This window comes from Saccopteryx leptura, chromosome 2, assembly GCF_036850995.1.
Source record: "Saccopteryx leptura isolate mSacLep1 chromosome 2, mSacLep1_pri_phased_curated, whole genome shotgun sequence".
Taxonomy (NCBI): domain Eukaryota; kingdom Metazoa; phylum Chordata; class Mammalia; order Chiroptera; family Emballonuridae; genus Saccopteryx; species Saccopteryx leptura.
The window spans coordinates 238,448,414-238,462,713 of NC_089504.1; the positions used below are offsets into that span (position 1 = coordinate 238,448,414).

The 14,300-nt window shown below is 48.5% G+C and overlaps 1 protein-coding gene across 2 annotated transcripts; it reads right to left on the reverse strand.

The window, feature by feature from the left end:
- Window positions 1-976: 976 nt before the first annotated feature.
- On the reverse strand, window positions 977-12,804 carry PRKAB1 (protein kinase AMP-activated non-catalytic subunit beta 1). Of its 2 annotated transcripts, none has more exons than XM_066370796.1 (8): window positions 12,664-12,804; window positions 12,299-12,466; window positions 8,106-8,269; window positions 6,847-6,940; window positions 6,469-6,583; window positions 3,830-3,963; window positions 2,526-2,594; window positions 977-2,321 (listed from the first exon to the last, which is right to left on the reverse strand). In XM_066370796.1, exons 2-8 carry the CDS (start codon window positions 12,455-12,457, stop codon window positions 2,244-2,246), a joined length of 813 nt encoding a protein of 270 aa, XP_066226893.1. In that variant the 5' UTR covers window positions 12,458-12,466; window positions 12,664-12,804; the 3' UTR covers window positions 977-2,243. The 2 variants fall into 2 exon arrangements, with proteins under 2 accessions (XP_066226893.1, XP_066226892.1); XM_066370795.1 differs by having other exon boundaries at window positions 12,299-12,518; window positions 12,664-12,797.
- Window positions 12,805-14,300: the final 1,496 nt, after the last annotated feature.

Below are 14,300 nucleotides of genomic sequence, written 5' to 3' on the forward strand. Positions count from 1 at the left end.
AGCCAGATTCTCCAGTCCTGTTTACACAAAGGGCCGTGCTGGAAAGGCCCCCAGCTCATACAGGGGCTTCCTGCCCAGGTGGGTGTCAACCCCAGGCCAGGAGGCCCACCACTTGGGTCCTGATCCCACCACCCACCTCCAGTCCCTACCATGGGCCTAGCACAGCCCACCCACAGAGCAATGGTTTCGTTTCTTGAATAAATCCTTTATACTTTTGAAGTTAGCTATGTATCTTGTTGTATTTTTAAAATACCCAGTTTTGGAAAGAGGGTTTCTGTGTATTTCCTTACTCTACTTTTCATAATCCTTACAGTCCCTAAAATCTAGGGTTCCCACCCACATCACTTGGGTTTTTAGGGTGGGATGGCAGATTACCCAGCTGGGAATGCTTTCTGAGCCACTCTCCTCCAGTGGACCAGATATCCTGGAGGTTCCCCTTTTCTCTGAAATTCATTTCAGTGTTTCCTTATGCCTGGGAAGAAAGGTTTGTTAAAGGGATACTTGTAACCATCCATCTTTTGGGAGAAGGGACAGAGCCCCCTCTGGCTGGTGAGAACAGCTGACTCCCGAAATTCCTGGTGGCTTCTGGGCAGGTGTCGTGATCCCAGGCTCCCTCACGGTGCTAGATGATACGCAAGAGGAAGTAAACCTCTGACCTGTGGCTGCTGCCCGCCCGCCCGCCTAGCCCAGGAGGGCTCCTCTCTCCTGAGCTTTCCTGTGACTGAGCTGTTCGAAGGGGCTCAATTTTTCAGGCCCCTTAATATCCTTTCAAACTGTGTGTGGCATGGCAGGTCAGGGAGTGGCCCTCAACCCTGGGGCTGCTGGAACCTCACTGCAGTGCCACAGGACGGTGCCATGTTCACCATGTGCCGAGACATGAAAACGACGGAAAAGCATGGCCCTGCATAAACCTGTGAAAGAATTTCAGCCTCTCTTGCAAACAACTGGAAAAAAAAGTCAAAGCTTTCTCCAAGCACATGTTTCATTATCTTTACAAAGCTTTATTGAAACCTATAGTCAAGGTGATACTAATTCAGTGTTTGAAAACAGTAACAAAAAATGGCATTCTGGACTTGGGTTTACAAATAAGTGCTGGAAATGAGCTTGTTCCTGTCTCCCAGCAGGAGCACAGGGCCTGGACAGCTTCTGCAGCCTCGGGGACCGGAACCTGCGCTAATGAGAACATCTACGGCATCTCCCTGGAAACCACACTGAGCACGAAGAGGTTCACTTTGGTCCAAAGGATGTCTTCCCAACACAAATTTAGAAGGCTGCTGTCCCGTTCTAAAAGTCCCTTCCAGAATAAGCAACAGTAACTGCTTCAGCCTTCTTTGGTAGGCAGGGCCAGAGGTCCTGAGCGAGGTAGCGCAGGCCAGGGCAGGGTGCTTCTCCAGAGTTTGCATGGTAACGCTGTCACCTCATTACAATGAGAACGAAAAGATGACTGACCTTCCAGCGAGCAGTGGTCAATCCTCAGTCCTCAGGATCATGAGCTTAAGGGAGAAATCCAGCAGAAGTTTCCAGTCTGTTCTGAGAACAGATTATTGCTGAGCAGTTTGTTCACATGATCTTATTCTAGTTGGGGTGATTAGAAAAAGGCCCTATGGCTATAGAGCAAGCCACCTCTGGTTATAAACAAAACAAAACTTAGTGTACGGAAAATGCAAATAACAAACTGTAAAACTTCACCTGGAAAGCAGACAGGTCCTAATTTCTATAGAAATTACATCTCCCTGGAGCAGAGGGGACATTACTGCTCCGATTTCTGAGGACAGGCCACACCAACACTGTACTGGTTAGTGCCAGAGCCAGGCCTCAACAGGAACAAGTTGAGGGCATCAAAAACACATACTTAGAAATTCTGTGTGCCCTCGGTCCCTGCTTCCCAGATTTTTGCTACCAAAGTGGCTAGTGTTTATTTTTGGCTTAAGAAAACTCCGTGACCAGTTGGGTGGATGTGTACTGAGAACCGCACCCATCCTCACGCTGTGGTGGGGCCACAGGCCTGCTGTCCCTTACTTTGTTCTCAGCCTCTTGAGTGCTGAGAAGACCGTTGCAGACCGAGGCGCTTCGGAAGCTGCTGTGCCCAGAACAGACCTTCAGGTAGGACGAGGCAGGTATGAAATGTCTTATAAAGAGTGTGAAATGGGAAATGTACAGTCCATTCCCTCCAGTGGGAGCATGCACGCGTGTAGTCTGGTGGTGCAACTGTTCCCTGGGGCCCACCGCTGGCTCCCAGCTCCTCATATGGGCTTGTACAACAAGGTGGTGACATACTTCTTCTTGTACCGGTGGGTTGCGCTGAGCACCATCACTCCATCCTGAGAAAGAGGGCGCAAACAATCAGGGACTCATACTTTCGAGTGTGTGAGAAAACCCAGGGGGCTTAATAAACACAGATTCCTCAGGACCGATCCATGTCATGTCCTGGAAGCTGTCATTGAGAACAACTCTGGGCAATTGTGCGCTAGGGACCCTCCGAGCACCCCAAGAATCAGCTCTAACAGCAACATGCACACCATTACCTTGATAGAAAGTGCGTACAGGTGGTTCAGCATGACGTGGTTGGGCTCGGGAAGCAAGGCAGGATCACACTGCAAGGGAACAGAAGCAGACGTCAGCACCTCGCGCCCCCTCTTCCCAAGTCTGGCAGTGAAGGGGCTTGTCCGAGATGACAGGTGGGGCAAGGGGGTCATGCCTCACGCTCCCACTATGGGGAGCTCCTTGCGTGCCTCCTGGGCTCACTGGGGTGTGTCTCCCATCAGGCTTGACCTTGGCCTCTATCAAGTGTGGCCTACAGCTCTGTCCTTATTGAAGGAGCTGCCAGAAGAAAGAGCTGTCCAATGAATGCACTTGTGGAGGAAGAGGGAGAACACCCAATGTTCCCGAGCAGGGAACTGCAAACTTAGGTCTGACAGGGATCACTGGCGGAGGGAGAGGCGCTGTGACTCCACAGAAGCTCACACACGACTGGCACTTATTGCTGCCATACCTTCTAATTTAAGAGGAACCAGAAATCTGGATTTTTTTTAACACACCACTCCCCCAATTTTATAAATGCTAATTCAGAGAAAAGGTGTAGGGCAAAGCCAGCTCAGCTGTCAGACATGTGCTCAGGCATGCTCCACACGGGAGAGCCACCCAAGGGCGGTGGGTCTCTGGGCAACACTGTAGCCAGTGCAGGAGACACCTGCGCACATATGCCTTTTGCCCTATCAACGAGTGCCTTTTAGGTGGTGGCCTGGACAAAGCTGCAGCACATCTAGACTCTTGAGAAGTAGGCTGTGCGTTCCAGAGCTGGGGGCCTGGGAAGGTTAAATGAAATGGCAAGTTAACCGCGAGAATAACAGTGTGTCCTTCAAGAGTCAGGACCCACACTTCTTTTTGAGAATAGTGTCAACCTCACAGAGGAATTATATCACTCAGATATCCTAAATTTTTATCCAGGAGCAATGATGTTTCTGAAAGCAACTTGGTGATTAAAAACTAGATTCTAAAACTTGGAGGCCAAAGGAGGAATTCCATGTGTAGCTTACAGAGTTGTTGTGTACATATTTTGTCACAAAATTTACAAGGGATGGGGCGTAGGCTGAGGCAGGAGTGAAATGCAAGGAGGAAAAGTTCCGAATGGCCTTGTCGGACGGGAAGGCAGTACCCACACCTGAGCACGTCCTGCTAGTAGCCTGTTCCTGTGCAGAGGCTAGTTCCCCATGCCCACAGCATGCGGGGGCGATAAACACTGGTGGGCGACAGTGAGCAAGAGGCGGAGAGAGAGGGGGTGCTGGGAGTGACCTTGGAGGACGGTCTAGGCGGATGCCTGTGTACTCACAGAGATGCCCGTGTCCTTGTTCAGGATGACCTGGAGCAGATGTGGGGGGAGAATGGGTGGCGCTTTAAACCGTTCCTCTGGTTTGGAGATGTAGGGCTCCTGGTGGTAGGGTCCTGGTGGGGAACTGGATAGCTCTGTTGGGAAACGGTGACGAAACCTTTACTTTGAAAATGGGGAGTCGAGGAGCAGTCTCATTTAATTGACGGCACCGTCTAGTGTTGTCGCTTGCTCCCTCAACACAGGTTTATAAACTCCCGAAGGACACGCGGCCCCGGGGTGAAGAGCGGAGGCAATGAGGAAACCTTTCTGCAATTCGGGTGACTGGCATAATATTCAGCTGTGAACTTAGATGCCCTGGCAGATGACAGCAGTTGTGGCAAAGCCAGTGAGTCAGGTCAGACCGACAAGCTGCGCACAGCAACCTAACGTGACACGGCACGGTGAGCACTACTGCTCGCGCTGGGCTGGGCTGCCAGACACCGCAGGGGAGCTCAAGCCCTCACGTGCGGCTTAAGCGGCTAAGCCCTGTTCTGAGCACCAGCAGCCCACATAAAACGAGAAATCTGCCCGTTTATACATGGCAGCGGCGAGGACGGGTTAGATGAGGCACTGGCACATTTCAAGACAAAACAAAAATCGGCCCTGGCCGGTTGGCTCAGTGGTAGAGCGTTGGCCTGGCGTGCAGGAGTCCCGGGTTTGATTCCCAGCCAGGGCACACAGGAGAGGTCCCCATCTGCTTCTCCACCCCTCCCCCTCTCCTTCCTCTCTGTCTCTCTCTTCCCCTCCCGCAGCCAAGGCTCCATTGGAGCAAAGTTGGCCTGGGCGCTGGGGATGGCTCTCTGGCCTCTGCCTCAGGCACTGGAATGGCTCTGGTTGCAGCAGAGCAACGCCCCAGATGGGCAGAGCATTGCCCCCTGGTGGGCATGCCGGGTGAATCCTGGTCGGGCGCATGCGGGAGTCTGTCTGACTGCCTCCCAATTTCTGGCTTCAGAAAAATACAAAAAAAAAAAAAAAAAAAAGACAAAACAAAAATCAAAACCCATTCTCCAAAGGCACTTGACTCTCACTCTCAGATTCCATTCAAACCCTTGCTTGAGTATCTTGACTGTACAGACATATTAAGAAGCTTCTAGAAGTGTAGTGTTTTGTAAGTTTAGACAGAGCTAACTCAGGGATGTCTGGCCAACTGGAAGGGATTGAGCTACTATTCAAAGGACACCTGGGATGGCTATGGTCACCTGATACTTGCACTGTCTGGAATAAACCTGCCATTGCCTGGCCCTGCCAAGTACCTCACCGTCATTTTCCAGGGAGCAGTCTCCCTTCACACAACCCAACCTTGTCACAGCAGGAAACAGAAAAGTATTAAGCGCAGAAAACTGAGCCATTAGGAGTAGATACAGATGTTAAGAAAGTGTGTAAACGTGAGACGTCTATAGAGAGCCTGGAGTGAGATTACCAGTAGCGAGGGGTCAGTTTTCTGTCCCCAGGTATCTATGCTGTGGATACGTGACTAAAAGCTTCACTACATGGCCCAAAGTCACATTTATCAGCACGGAGGGGAAATTTGGGCATTTCCTCCATTCCCTAATTCCCACTAACCTGAAAAAGAAATGGCTTTTCTCAGACTAGGTAACTAGCCAGACAGAAGGATGCGATTTTCAGATTTCCAATTCCTACTCAACAACAGCCTGACTTGTCAGCCACAGCCAGCCCACCATGGTCAATTTACCACTGTGATTTCTGAACTGACAAGAACCAGAGAACCTGGTGGCTGAACCTTCAGGTCGAGCCAGGTGACAATGAAGAATCATCCTATAAACTGAACTGACTTCATTTTCTTAGTCTGACAGGCACAGTCCTGGGGAACCTTTTCACTGCCACCCACGGGGGTCCAGAAACTGTTTAAACTGCTGCAAGGATTGTTTAAATAAACCCTGCAGTGCAGTTGCTGTTGACACTTTAGATTACAACATATCCTTCTCCTGGAGCTGTATGTGTTATGCTTCCAGGTAATTTCTTCCTGTGGGTTTGCATGGAAAGCAATGTATTAAAAGGTATAGACTGGATTGAAAGGCTATGACTGGATGACTCTTGAAAGACAGGGAAGCTTTGCTAGACTGTACTGAGCAGGCTGTGCTATTTCCTGTGGTGAGCCTCCTTGTCCCGCAACAAAGTGCTAATGTACCACACAAGTGACAGCCAAGGTCCCTGAGCTGTCCGTCTTCCACCTGTCAGGCTGAAACTCCCCAGCACCCTGCGTGGGCTGAGTGGGCAGGGAGCTGGCAGGCTTCCGGGGCACAGGCTTATCACTAACCTAAGGCAATGCTTCCGGGCCTCTTGGGCCCTGTCCCTGGCATGAGACCAAGCTCTGGTTCCATTTCAACTGTCTGCTTTCTGTGGCAAAGCAGGCCTAAGAATCTGGGAGAGGCCCCCCCAAATGACTTATTGTTCTCTCAGGGTGAGATTTCAACAACCTGACCCCGCAGAGTTAGGAATCAGTTCTGTGGTTCTTCAGGGAGCTACAAATGGTCCCAACAGGCAGCTTGAGCTCAAGGGTGAAAGGAGAGAGAAACAGTCTTTCCAGACGGCACAGTCCCCACCTGCACACATGTGGTATAAAATAACTGCGTTCATACCAGAAACATCGGAGCACTTTTGGGAATCCACCATTAAAGCATCAAATACTTCAAAGTCAGTTTTCTTCACTTGAATGATGTTGTTAACTGTGCCAAGCTGGCTGGTTACTATTGGCTGGGAAGAAACAGACAGGCAGAAATCATAACGTGGAAGGTCTCTGGGGTTACTCTTTAGAGGATTTAGAATTCCTGGCTAGCCAACCTGCTTCTCTTGCTCAAGTATGCTAACAGTCTGACAATTAGGACTGTTCTCTAGTTTAGCCACACATGGGGACTTTTACCAGTAGCACAAAGGGACCTGGCAACATTATCTAAGGGAAGGTGACTCGTTTGGTGTGCGCTGCAGTCAGAGGACTGAGGGCAGGAGGAAGAGGATACCTCAGAAGGGTCATGTGTCCACTGACCATCCACAAAGAACTTGTACTGGTGCTCTCCCTCCGGCAGGTCCAGGATGGCGACAAAGTTGTTGTGGCTACAAGGGAAAGGAAGCAGGGGTTTTCAGCGGGGGAGGCTGCCTTCTTAGCCTGCTTACAGAACCGGCCATAGCGCAAAACAGGACCTTTCCATGCAACACCAAGACTTCAACTGCAGGAGTATAAACATTTTTAACCGATTCAGGTAATTCAATAACACGATCTTAATCTAGAAAATGGAGAAGGGGGAAGGAATAAAACATTTTCTTGAAAACCCACTTTGCTTAAACGGTCAGCTAAGAGCCATCTATCCCTCTCAACTTGCATGCAAAACAGCTGGTGGCCTGGATGCCAAGGAAGATGGCAGCACAAGATAAACAGCCGACTGCCAAGTTTTACCCTTTGTCAGTTTGCCCTGGGCAGGAAATGAGATCAATTTAATAGGACGCAAACTGTTCTCTAGAAACCTAACTGCTAAAAAGGTTCCAGAAACCCCTTTCATTTGATTGTTTTGTTCCCCTGACGTGAAGTGACTTTAACTCTGCCCAGTGCCTCCCTCCGACACCAACATTACCCTGGAAAAGCAGGCGATGCCCTGACAACAATCAGGCCCGGCCCAGAGGGCATGATTTCTTGATGAAACCCTTTGTTTCATCAAGAGTACTTTGAGAAGATGCTTTTTCACTGATATTTTTGAGAAAGAAGTCTATGGTAGGGTTCCTGATGAACTGTATTTTATTGAGTCTTGCTAACAATGCCTATATAACATGCACCTTTCGAACAAAAGTAATACACAGACAGTCCAGTTAGAAGAAACCTCAGAGATCATCTGATCCAACATTCCCTTCTTACAGGTAGGATTACTGAGGCTCAGGTGTTCTTGACAAGTTAGCTCAGCCAATGCGGGCTCAAATCCTGGTCTCAAAGATTCCCAGCCTACTGCTTTCTCGACAGCACTAGGAATAGATTTCTCTTTCTGAAGGAGAACTCCTGACTGAGCAAACAGCTGAGCATCTGAAGTGGAAGAAATACCTACAACTAAGTGTGCTCTAAACCTAGAGATCACTTGGGTGTGAGAATCGAACCCAATGAGTTAAGCAAGATGATTTTTCAAGTCAGCACCTATATTATAAAGACATCCCTTTCTATTCATCCACAGAGATAATTTAGCCTCAAGAGCATCCCTGGGTTGAGATACATACGTGAATACTCCCAGGCAATTACCTTCTTGTGAGAGGAAGCTTACTCCAGTTGTTGAAGGACCCAGATAAGTACACTTCCTTTCCGCCCCCCGTCCATCGAAATACAGTTGGCCGAGCCTGGGCGGGAGCCTTATCATTTACTTCCAGATCGTGCTGCCAGGCCAGGAATTCATCCTTCTCTGGAGCCTAGAAACAGAGCAGTTTACTCAGGGCAGGAAGTTATTAGTGGGTTCCCTACATAGAAAGTTACCCTAATATTGACAGTTCATTCTAAAGAGGCAGCTGTTACTACCTAGGTTCGCATTCAGGCTCATTAACTGACTAGCTGCACATCCGTTTCCCCAACTGGCAAAATGGAGACAGTAAAAGTAGCTTTAAGATTGTTGTGAAGACTGAGTGAGAACGTCCACATAAAATACCCTGTAAAATACTCTGTGTGATGTCTGCCACATAGAAAGTGCTGAAAAATTATTAGCTACTGTTAGTGCTGTTATTAAAGAGGGCTACATTAAAATTCCTTTTTTTTTTTTTTTTCTTTGGACAGAGAGTCAGAGAGAGGGACAGATAGGGACAGACAAGAAGGGAGAGAGATGAGAAGCATCATTTCTTTGTTGCAGCACCTTAGTTGTTCACTGATTGCTTTCTCCTTTGTGCCTTGCTGGGGGGTGAGGGAAGGGGCTACAGCAGAGTGAGTGACCCCTTGCTCTAACCAGAGACTTTGGGCTTCAAGGCAGCAACCCCGTGCTCAAGCCAACGACCTTGGGGTTTTGAACCTGGGTCCTCTGTGTCCCAGTTGGATGCTCTGTGCTATCGCCTGGTCAGGCTAAAATTCTAGGACAAATTATCAAACTCACTTGGAAGAAGGCTGCAAAGAATTCAAGACTAGCTTAATAAAGATTGTTTTCCTCCTTTAAGCAAGATTTGAAGTACAAGAACATTTATTAGGGACGGTTCCAGAGCTGTCAATTTAAAAACTGGCAAATCCAGATTCTGAGGAAGGGAAAAACTACATTCACCAAGGGCCATCCAGACACTGGGGAGAAAAAGGTAAGACAAAGATTGACCCTCATTACGGTAAACAATAACTGCCAGCGTGGGAAGCAATGTATAACTGGAATGCTCCAGAGAGAAATAAACATGTCCAACTCTGGGGGAAATGTATGTATAGGGTTTTGGATGTTACATTTTTTCCTAGTCAGAAGCCAAAGACTTTCAAAGAGTAGGTAAGAGTAGGTGCTCTAGGCTGGGAGAGACCCTTCAAGGTGTCCAACAGGCTTTCAGCACTTTCACTTCAAAAAGTGACCCAAGGATTTGTTTTCTTTTTTCCTTTTTTTTTGTATTTTCCTGAAGTGAGAAGCGGGGAGGCAGAGACAGACTCCCACATGTGCTCAACCCGGTTTCACACGGCATGCCCACTAGAGGGCGATGCTCTGCCCATCTGGGATGTTGCTCCATTACAACCAGAGCCATTATAGCACCTGAGGCGGAGGCCATGGAGCCATCCTCAGTGCCCGGGCCAACTTTGCTCCAATGGAGCCTTGGCTGCGGGAAGGGAAGAGAGAGACAGAGAGGAAGGAGAGGGGGAAGAGTGGAGAAGCAGATGGGCGCTTCTCCTGTGTGCCCTGGCCAGGAATCGAACCCAGGACTTCCACACGCCAGGCCAATGCTCTACCAGAGCCAGCCAGCCAGGGCTGACCCAAGCATTTCTTTCTTCACCTGAAGCCTACATGATTATGTTAACCCAGGGGTAGTCAACCTTTTTATACCTACTGCCCACTTTTGTATCTCTGTTAGTAGTAAAAATTTTCTAACTGCCCACCGGTTCCACAGTCATGGTGATTTATAAAGTACGAAAGTAACTTTATAAAATTTATAAAGCAGAGTTAAAGCATATAATAATTACTTACCAAGTACTCTATGTTGGGTTTTCATTAAGTTTGGCAGAATAAGTCTTTATAAAACAACTTACTATAGTTAAATCTATCTTATTATTGATACTTTGGTTGCTCTGTTATTGCCCACCATGAAAGCTGGAACGCCCACTAGTGGGCAGTAGGGACCAGGTTGACTACTACTGTGTTAACCAGTGTCACCCCAATAAATTCAGTTAAAAAAAAAAAGATACCTGCATTCTTTGAGCTTAACAAGATCTACAGATTAAAGAATAAGAGACTCGAAGCACGTTCCACAGAGGATGTGATAACTAACCACAGCCAAAATGGTAAGTTAGTCTAGTTAAAGAATTCATGACTTTTTTTTTTTTTTTTTTTTTTGCTATTTGGGCATTCAGTCCAGTTGTGTCTGTTCCATCATTTCAGCAACTTCTGAGAAAATGATAATGAACACTATTTCAAATCATTCTTCACAGATCACGGTATGCCAACCACTTCTTTTAGAAGTTTTGGAAGAGCCACAGAACAAATACTTCTTGAAGAAGGTAGTTTGATTCTTAGGATGTCTTAAATAGTTCTCCTTGGGCCCAAATTATTACTGGGGGAAGGGATGTCAAGTCATTGGGAGAATGGAATTCCAAAGTTCACTTTGCACATAGCTTCTCAGGAATGCAAAAGATTCTGAAAGCAGGTTCAAGTCACAGGATGTAGGGTCAATGTGATCAACCAGCTCAACATCAGAGAAAAAATGTGAGTAAGGCTGGAATGAGTTGCCAGGCAATTAGCCTAATGGATAATGATGATTAACATATAAGTGGATGCTAAGAGAATAGGTTGGGCTGGGGGATGGGTGGCCAGGCACCTTTATATCCCTCCTAAACATACTTTGTCACATTGTCCTTAAGAAATTAGTTGTCTTTTAGGCTATACCAATACATATGAGCTGCCAAAACCACAAAGTGTTCTTGGACCAGGCCTTGCAGTGGAAAACACCGTAGCAGGTGGGTAACAGGAATATGGCTGCAGTAGGAGTCAAGAACTATCTTCATTCAGGCATTCTGCTGAATTAAAGCAGTGCAGAGCAGGATGTGCTCACATCTGGTCTGCAAAAATATTTGCTTTGGCCTGTTAAAAATACAGTGTGTCCGTAAAGTCATGGTGCACTTTTGACCGGTCACAGGAAAGCAACAAAAGACGATAGAAATGTGGAATCTGCACCAAATAAAAGGAAAACTCTCCCAGTTTCATACCTATTCAGTGCAGTTCCATGTGGGGTCACGCACAGATTTTTTAGGGCTCCTTAGGTAGCTATCCCGTATAGCCTCTACAGACTCGTCACTGACTGATGGCCTACCAGAACGGGGTTTCTCCACCAAACTGCCAGTTTCCTTCAACTGCTTATCCCACCGAGTAATGTTATTCCTATGTGGTGGCGATTCGTTATAAATGCGCTGATATTCACGTTGCACTTTGGTCACGAATTCGAATTTAGCGAGCCACAGAACACACTTTCCTCTGTACCGTCCACATCTCGACTGGCATGGCCGTGGGCTGCTCCGCTGTATACACAGTGTTACGTCATCATCTGCGCATGCACACATCCTACACAAACTGGGCGGGTTTTCTTTTTATTTGGTGCAGATTTCACATTTCTATCGTCTTTTGTTGCTTTCCTGTGACCGGTCAAAAGTGCACCATGACTTTACGGACACACTGTATTGTCATATTTAAACAACAGGGGAGAGAAGATGAGTTCCCACTGGCTGCCTCCTTCAGGCATCCAGAAGTGAAGTGACTTTCCTCTGCCCACAAATAGGATGTTTTCAGGAGGACCAAACTGCCATCAGCCATGCAGCTCCGCACCCAGCTTACCCTGGTGCTCTGGCTTGTCTCCTGAAGTGACAGCAAAAACTGCAAAACCAACTATGACAAAAAGTGCCAGTCTTCCCTACAGGGGAGGGAAGCTTTTTTCAAAGTGATTAATTAATTAGTATACCTAAGAGAAAAGCAGAGTCTGGGGTTCAGTTACTGCTAGCTTCACAGCCTTAATTAAGAACTTGAAGTTGTACCATAGCCACTTTCTCCTTAATGATGTTCAGTGAAGCGAGTGCCTCCTCCCTCAGGGTGACTTTCTCCTGTCGGTAATTGGACACTGGTTCCTGGACTGCTAAGAAGGCTCTGATGGGGTCACCTGGCTTTGAAGGGCAGAGGGTGAGGTGTCATCTCCCACCCACTTCTGGTGATGAGTTTTAGAGGGGCTATGGCAGGGGATCTTGCAGATCTCCGTATTAGCCATGGGATCGATTCCCCCACCTCTCCTCACCTTGATTTCCTCGGAGTGGAAGAGATCGGCGTCCTCGGGGCTGTCCATCAGGATCTTGGGCCTGTCCCCATCCTTGGCGCCCCCTGAGCTGTCCCTTCGGGGCGTCTTGTGGCCGCCCTGTCGCTCCAGGGTGGCCCGCTCGCTGCTCGTGTTGCCCATGGCGAGGATCTGCGGGGACACCGGGCGCTGGACCGGGCCTCCCTTCAAGGAACAGGGGACTCTGGAACCGGGGTGGGGGTGGGGTCAGAGAGCCCAAGGAAAGAGTCGCAGCAGCGGGTACCGCACCCCTCGGGCTAGGGTTCTGGGCAGAAATCCGGTTTGAGCCAGGTCAGCAGGCCTGCCGAGGTTTCACAACCGCGCTTTACCTGCCCTGGAAGAGACCGCGCGAAGCCCAGCAACGCGGTGTTAAACCGACTCTCTCGCGACAACACCCCTCATCCCTTTGCAACTTCCGCTTGTGGCACTTCCGTAAGTCGGCGGGGCCCACGGGGTGGGGATGGCTGAGACCCGCCAAACGCACGCGGCTCACTCTCCTCTATTTCCGTTTCCGGCCAGGATTGGCGCGTTCGCGGGCACCCTGAGGCTGTCTCCGTGGGTCTTGGAGCGCGCAGGCGCAGTCGACAGTTCTGGCCGGCTCAGGAAGAGGCTGCTGAGAGCCAGCAGGGGGCGCAGTAGCGCGCCTACCGTCTAGGCCGCCCTCCCTCCTTAGGGGTGAGTCATGCCGATAGGTATTTGGGATCTCTTTGCCCACTTCTCTTTTATTCTACACTCTACAGCCAAAGGATTGTTCTAAAGGTCAAATCTAGTTCAGTGACCCCTCTTCTTAAAACCTGGTTATGCGCAAGCCTTCACTCCTTTGAGTGCCTCAGAATCAACTCGTTTGCCTGTTTTAAAATGCAGATTACCCGACCCGAATTCTCAGAAACGATAATTCCTCGAAGTTTTGGAGTGGAGTCTGCATTTTAACAAGTCCCCACCCCCTACCCCCCACCCCCGCCCCGTGATTCTGATGTAGGCTGCCTTGCAGGTGTTTGAGTAAAATGACAGACCATATGATTTCTGGAAATTTCTCATATGGAATAGCTGGGGAAGGGGGGGGGATTGTAAAATAATGAGTTATTCGTGTTATTTATTTTTTTTTATTGAGTGCACAGACTTTTGGCAGATAATTTGGCAATCACTTTGGGCACATCATGCTTCCTAAAATGCATTTATTAACGCTTGTCATTTACTGCGACCGGCGCTTGGGCAAGAAATGTGTATACACGTGGTACTAAAATATTTTAATCTTCTCACTGTCGGTCCTTGTCATGGCTGTCTTTTGTGTGAGATTTGTTTTGTTTTTGTGTGTATCCCAGAATACTTTGCATTTGCAGGGCCTGGTCATGCATTTTGTCCACTGAATAAACATTTATTTAGTACCTACAAAGTATTAGATATTGTGCTATGTGAAAGGGAAACGCAGATGACTCTGGGCTAAAAATTTTGTCAGTAGGAGAATGACTGAATGAATTAAATGCATTCGTTTTGTGAAATACTGAGCAATCTTTATTTATTTATTTACTTATTCAATGAGAGGGGGGGAGGCAGAGGCAGAGGCAGAGGCAGACTCCCACATGCCCCCTGACCAGGATCCACCAGACAAGCCCACTACCAGCAATGTTCTGCCCATTTAGGGCATTGCTCTGTTGCTTAGTGCCTGAGGCGGAGGCCATGGAGCCATCTTCAGTGCCTGGGGCCAACTCACTCCAATCGAGCCAGGGCTGCAGGAGGGGAAGAGAGAGAGAGAGAGAGAGAGGGGAAGAGAGGGAGAGAGAGAGAGAGAGAGAAGCAAGAAGAGAGAGGGAGAGGGGTGGAGAAGCAGATGGGTGCTTCAGTGTGCCCTGACAGGGAATTGGACCTGAGACATCCACGTGCCTGGCCGATGCTTTACCATTAACCCAACCAGCCAGGGTCTTGAGCAATCCTTAAAAAGAAGGGAAGAGTAGCACATGGGTAGCAA